Source organism: Gadus chalcogrammus, chromosome 13, assembly GCF_026213295.1.
Source record: "Gadus chalcogrammus isolate NIFS_2021 chromosome 13, NIFS_Gcha_1.0, whole genome shotgun sequence".
Taxonomy (NCBI): domain Eukaryota; kingdom Metazoa; phylum Chordata; class Actinopteri; order Gadiformes; family Gadidae; genus Gadus; species Gadus chalcogrammus.
The window spans coordinates 24,936,375-24,943,609 of NC_079424.1; the positions used below are offsets into that span (position 1 = coordinate 24,936,375).

Sequence of the window (7,235 nt, forward strand, 5' to 3'; positions counted from 1 at the left end):
CCAGTTTAACATTTTAAATTAATTCACTTGATTACAGTTCCATATTGCATAGGCCTAAGTATTTCACCGAAAGAAGATCATTGTGAAATCTGGCTATTTAGTAGTCTAATTTGATTTCTTGTCTAATTCCTCATTTTGCATATAGAAATGTCCCCGTTCCTTCAGAACATTTTAGCAAATAAAATGTTACGTTCAGTTTATTTCAATAGGCCAATTAGAGGCTGTTCATGCCTCCTACTCCAGAGTGTGCATCAGGTGGCAGCAACAGGTCGGGGGAATTGCACGGAGGGCTCCCCGGTGCGCTGTGCTCGCTGTCGGTGTCACTTCCCCGCTTCCCCCCGCTGGCCCCGGAGCCAGATCCTGCAGACCCACCGGCAGAGTGAGTTTTTACGTGTTTACTCAAGTGGTCACTTCTCATAAATCTCTTGTTGCAAACCGGACACGCGAACCTCTTCTCGCCGGTGTGTGTGCGCAAATGTCGCTGGAGCTCATCGGAGCGCGTGAATCTCTTACCACAAAAGAGCCAGTTGCACACAAACGGTCTCTCACCTGTGTGCCATCTCAAGTGAGCTTTAAGATGCGACGTTTTCCCATAAACTTTACCACAACCTGGAATGTGACAGCTATGGAGACCCTTTCTCCGGAGGCTGGCCCCCGCAGGACCCAGCCGCTCTGCCTCCTGACAGTTCGGGCAGTCGCATGTCGCTCTTCCAGAGTAGCGTCGACCAGAGGACCTCGGGGACCCCGCTAGAGGTGCAGGTGGCGCCCCGGAGAGCATAGCCCCTCCTGCCCCGCCTAAAGGAGACGGGCATGAGTCTGGATAAGAAGACAGTACCGGTTTGAAACCGTCCATGAGGTGCTGGCCGGTGGTCAACAGGTGTGGAGAGGGACTTGTGCTGAACGCGGAGTGACTTAAACTCGAGTAATCGGAATTATATCCCCCTAGAGGGGAGTGCAAGGATGTCTGGAGTCCACCTGAGTGCAGGGAGGTCTGCAGCGTGGCTCCATTCGGGTTCTGCACGTCAATCCACCCGGCGCCCACATCCCACCACGCGGACGCGCCGGTGGTACCGACCTCCCCCGTGGGGATCCCAGGGTGCGATGATTTAAACCAGGACTCGTAGGGGTGGGCGACGCTCATTCTTGGGTATATGCCCTGCAGACTGTCCACTGACGAGTGCACCTTTGAGATAAACACGGGCTGGTGACCCGACTCTTGAGTGCTGTTGGAAACCGACGCTTGGAATACGGAGTAGTCATTTCCAAAGTGGGGGCCGGACGCGGTGCCGGGCGTCAGGGAGAAGGCGCTGGATCCGGTTGACCCGTTGAAAGAGTCCGATACACCGGATCCACTGCGAGACACACCAAACCCGGAGAGGCTGGGTCCCAGGCTGCAGCTGTTGGCTCTTTTCCACGGATGGAAACCCTTTCCAAAAGATGAAGAATTATCCGAAAGGGTGGAGGGTGAAGGGCTCGGACTCCCTATTTTATTACATGTTGCAGCTAACATTGCTAAAGGAGTCGATCCCAATCTCCGTTCCTCCTGCAATAACAAAAGAGTAAGTAAGTAAATGCATATGGAGTTACGGAATATAACATTTCAATTTAAATAGAACGGACATTTGCTGCAATTTTGACAAGTGACCAAATAAAACGTTTCCCAACATAGTGCATTTTAAAATCACAAAGCCGACAGATTGCATCAATACAGGTCATTAATAGCCCCTACCTTTAGGACGAGACGACAAGAAACCAGGGAAAGTCACGAAATATTAACTAATGTACGCCAAATGGGACATCAAGGAGAACATGCAAGTGTTTTTGGGCATCGACTAGAAACTTCTCTCCCTTTTGAAGGCGAATTCTCAAATCTCCGCGTCGGGCGTTTTGAACCAGCTTACTAAAATATAAACATCGCACTGTCTTTCCTGCTGTGAATCAAAGTTATTTTAATCCACTCCGCTGGACAATAAAATGAACTAATTAGACCAGTAAGAAACTCCTTAGACTCACCCCTAGAAGTGAAGTTGCCATCACAAAAAAGTGCCCTCCTCAGAGGATCTTTTTATATTTATGAATCAGAGCAGTGTTTTTTTTAGAGGTTTGCAATACAATGATGTGTTCCGCCCATTCCACCACAAGTGTAGGTCCTCTCCGGCTTTGAAGTACCGCTGTGACACCGGCGACCAATCAGCTCCTCTGTACCACCACACAGCCTAATTCTAACGTGAGGTCATCAATAGACTACTTCAGACAGATCTCCAACCCCTCCGCCACCCTAATTCATAATAAAAGAACGGAAGATATTTTAAATAATAGTGAAAATAATTAAGGGAAATATAGGCCTATTGAAATGTAAAGGATATCGATTGCCATAAATGGCTTTTTGTAGCCTATACGCTGGATTTTGATTGGTTTTTGGATTTGGGCATTGTTATTTTTATCCTGTTTTATACTTTCAGATATTTGCACCCCTTTTAGATGATAAACTTCCAGGGTCCTTAATAGCAGTGGCATGATTTGATCCAGGGTATCTTGTATGCAGTACAGTTAATATACACAACTATTATATCGATATAAAGGCTGTATTGTTCCAAACTAAGAACAAGGGATATTAAATTGTCTCAAACTTTTGTTTTACTGTAAATACATCCAATTATCTCGAAAGTTTTGATAGGCCTATTTGAATTAAGAGAAACAAGGAAGGATTAGCCTAGTAGTAGTGTTAGTAGTGGTATTAGCAGTAGTAGTACGACTAGGCTTAGTTGTAGTAGTAAAAGAAGAAAAATGAGAATGATAGAGGAGGAGGTGAAGGAGCAGGAGGAGAACGAGGAGGATCAGAACGAGGAAGACGATGTAGCAGAAGTTAACCAAACACAATAATGTTTAAGGCTGTAAGTAATAACAATAATAATAATAATAATAATAATAATAATAATAATAATAAGAGTAATAATAATAATAATAATAATAATAAGGAACCGCCCAAGCCTTCCTTACCTCCCGATTTTGGAAGGTTATGCTTAGATTGTAGGAGAAAATATTTGATTAGCCGATTGCGTTTAATTTGTGTTACCGTGCAGACACAGGCCATTGACATGGTATGCAGGCCTAAATTAATAGAGAGACATCCAGTTACATAATACGATCTCGGACATTGTCCCTGATTAGCATTCAGCCAACACAAGCATACATTTGATTTGAATTTCAAATTTAATAACGCAGGAGGTTTTTAATCATCCGCAATTGTATTTGTTTGATATTAACAGGCTTATTGACTGGGTATGTTGACCAGCTTGGTCATTACAGGACAGCGAAAAGTTAATTAAAACGACCAGCGATTATTCATCCGATCCTCCGCTCACCATGTCGCTCCTTTATTACGCACCTGATGGATGGAGCGGCTGATTAATCCCATGTTCCTCTGGACAGCGTGTTTCTGGACGACGTCCAGGATAAAAAAAAAATTAAAATCCACATCTTCGAATGTACAAAAAGGCCTATATATAGGCCTATATGAACAAAATTAATAGAAAAATAGAGTATGAAGGCTAGAAAATACTGATGACTTCAACCAAGTCAAAAATATCAATCATAGTAGGCCTACTGAAAATGTATTGCAACAAAACCGAATTTGTGATATAGTCTTTATCATGTATATATATATATATATATATATATATATATATATATATATATATATATATAGATATAGATATAGATATAGATATAGGCCTAGATATAGATATATAGATATAGATATTTGTATCCTTTTAATTAGTTTTAACTGCTACTTTAGTCTTTTTTACTCGATATGTTTACACCGTTTTCGCCCCAGATAAACTGCTATTGTAAAATAGTACAATAACATTCTAATCCTGTTGATAAAGGTCTTCTTACCGTAGTCCGCCAGCAGCGGGGAGCCGCGGCTGCTCGCTGGTTGAGAGGGCGTCCCGCTGCCGGGTCTTCACCTCGGCGCACGGATTGCATCCTACTCAATAAAAAATGAAAGAATCCCATAAATAAAGACACCATGGGTTAAGGCCCATTCCTCCGTTTGTAGGACGTAGTGGTTCTGTCCACTTGTTCTCCTTAATGTGCAGGGCTACAGCCTCAGCGTTTTACTGATACATGTCAGGTCTTTTTTTTAAACCGAGAAAAGAAAAGTAGAATGGTGTTTTCCACAGATTGATAATTATCAGCCTCTTAACAAACATGTTCAATGAGACACCGTGTCGTATTCAAATATTTGTACGTAAAGAATCACCATTATTTTTTGCTGGATTGGAAATATTATCAAACTTTTTCTTAATCTTCTTAATTGTGTTCCAAGAGGCCTTAGTTCGTCTGGTTGTTCGCAGGTTGTTCGCAGGGCTGTAACTGTATGCGGAACAGATGTCCCCATTGAGGGCTTTATTTTCCTACACACATGGGCTATATTACCATCATGAAATCAAACTCACAACCTGTCCCTTTCGCCACAATAATCGCCGACTTATTCTGGGCCGCTGAGCAAGAACAAGATGTGCTCAATATTGCGTGCTTTGGAATCATTCTGCTTAAAAAGCCCGAATAAATGAGTCAAGCTGTAAATGCAGAACTTTACGTTTAATGTACAGATTTGGATCTGCTCATGCAACGAGATAATGTGAAGCCCTTCCTGTTAAATGACGAGATATGGAGAAACGGAGGATATTTGCGTGGGGCATTGTAAACCTGCTATTGCTCCACGCAATTTATTTGTAATCCTTTGTTGGGCACTGAAGTTGTAATTCCTCAAGAGAATGGATTTTTTTCTTTGCAGGCAAAGTATTGCATTGTGTAAATGGACAATTCCCCATTGCACTTCCCCTTGTTGTGGTTTGATCATGTTAACAGATCTGTGCTTATCGTTGCCATTTTTTGTTCTTCCTTCTCTCTTTTGGATACTGGGGTTTGTTGATCAGGAAGTGGTTTTAGGGGAGCAGATGTCCATGTGGGGTGTGGTGGGTTGCCAAGCCGGTCTTGAGCATGGCAGTCACAGACACAAGGGTCCAAATGGTGTGACAAAGGATGTGCAGGAAGGCACTCTTCGCCTGGATGAGCCACAGAGAGGGTCTCCCCCTCTGCCAGCCTGCAGGGATCTGGAGCCAGAGTGTGTGTGTGTGTGGGGGGGGGGGGGGGGGGGGGTGGGGGGGGGGGATTGGTGCAGCATGTGTTACAGGTTATTGAGCACATACATAAATACTCACACCAACACAAACAAAAACATGCACCCCATGTACACACACACACACACACACACACACACACACACACACACACACACACACACACACACACACACACACACACACACACACACACACACGTTTGTTGTTTCCCGCTGCTTATTTATTTGATGGCCCATGCATGCTTGTCACTGAAATGTACCGCTAAATGTCCTCCCCTTCTGAGTGCAGTGCTTGTCCTACAAGCCACAAGGACCTGACATTATCCCTCCATCCCAAAACCCCCAGACCCAGGTGTGTACAGCACAGACACACAGCTGAAGGCGAGCACTGGACCATTAACAATGATATAAATGCCTGGCAGATAAAATAGCTAGTTAACAATCTTTTGACTGCCCTAACTTCTGAGCCTTTGTGGCTATCGATCAGCCAGCTGCTTCAGTCTTTGTGCCTGGGATCCTCTGGTCTGGAAAGTGCAATGGGGGTGATCGACACAACCACACAATCATTTTCTCCCCACCTTATACTCACTTTCCGCATCTCCTTTTTTAAAAAATTTAACTTTTCCTTTCCTTTGAACACATTCTGTTTCCAAGAAAGTATTTCCTTCTTTTCTTAAATAAATTTGAACTACATTTGAACTCCATGAGTTGTGAAATTGACATATCAGTGCACTTGCTTTGCCTTAATCAAAATCGTTTCTTGTAAGCAGCTCCTGGCATTTACGTATATATATAAAAGCCTTACTTCTTTCAATTGTCATTATGTTGGTTTATAGACCGCCTATGTAATTTACGTGTTCATAATTGATCTCCTTCCAATGTTAAGATAATTGCATGCTAAATTACGAATGTCCACAGAGGTGAAGTTATGTCAATGTGACGAGTGCCGTTAAACAAAAGTCTTTGGAGATGGCATGCTCATGGCGTTCTTCGCAACTGTCTTTCAATTAGTCACCAGAGTTCTTCCACTGCACTGTTAATTATATTTTTGAACTTTTAATCTACTTTTCTTAACATATTGCATATCATTTTTGGGATGTTTTTCCTGGATCAACAACTGCACAATTTAAAAAAAGTAAACGAAAGGAATTTGGTAATTGTCACTTATAAATATGATTGTTTCAAAGATTTCCAAATAACTTGGGCCTACTTGTACAAAGAAAACGACCAATATCTTTAAACGTACTTGTTCTTGACAATTTGAGAGAGAGAGAAAAAATAGTTTAGTCTGCAGCTATTTGGCCTGACTTGTACATCTGTGGCCCATGAAACCCTTATTGACTTTCCCTGCACCCAGCCCTTTGCACTTTGTCAAGTGTTAGCGGCCGTCTAAGAGACGGACGGGCGAGGGATACAAAGTGGAGTAGTAAGGATTAGCTCTGGCTCTTCAAGTTTCACTAATTATCCTCCTGCAGCCATTTGAGCCGTATTGGTTAATAAAAGAAGTCTTTGTGTATGCCTGTCACGTGTCAAGTGTGGGTAGAGGAATCCAGCGAAATGCAAGGCCAGAGAAATATTTGCCCTCCTTGTTTTATCACCATGACATTGTGTGCCACCATTATGGCACACAATGGAGTAGCATTGGGCCGATCTTCAAACACCTCTCTGAGAGGGTGAAAGAGAGATGAAGCTGTGCAGTGAATGATATAGTCTTAATATGGTGTCAGGTCAAACAGGTGACCAACACATTTTTTGGTTTGGTTTTGATCTGAAGCTGTATTTTAATTTGATAAAGACATAACGTAACAATAAGGTTTCATAATCCAATGCACATTTGTTTACACAATATTATGTGTTGTTTACATCCATATTTATTACGTACCAAGGATATTAGTTAGTTATTAATATCTGTCAAACATGTACAATTCAATAAAATATATATTTTTTCTCCTCCCAAATGATAATGCAGACATTATCTGAGATAATCTTTCAAAGGCTCTCTAAAGTTCCTTCAAGTGGCGGTTGGCACAAACCACAGATTACCACCTTCCACGGACAGCCCAGTTGTTTTAATTAACAGTCA

The 7,235-nt window shown here is 42.4% G+C and overlaps 1 protein-coding gene across 1 annotated transcript; it reads right to left on the minus strand.

The window, feature by feature from the left end:
• Positions 1–214: 214 nt before the first annotated feature.
• Positions 215–2,034, minus strand: LOC130401700 (transcription factor Sp8). Its single transcript, XM_056605623.1, has 2 exons — positions 2,014–2,034; positions 215–1,543 (listed from the first exon to the last, which is right to left on the minus strand). Exons 1-2 carry the CDS (start codon positions 2,032–2,034, stop codon positions 215–217), a joined length of 1,350 nt encoding a protein of 449 aa, XP_056461598.1.
• Positions 2,035–7,235: the final 5,201 nt, after the last annotated feature.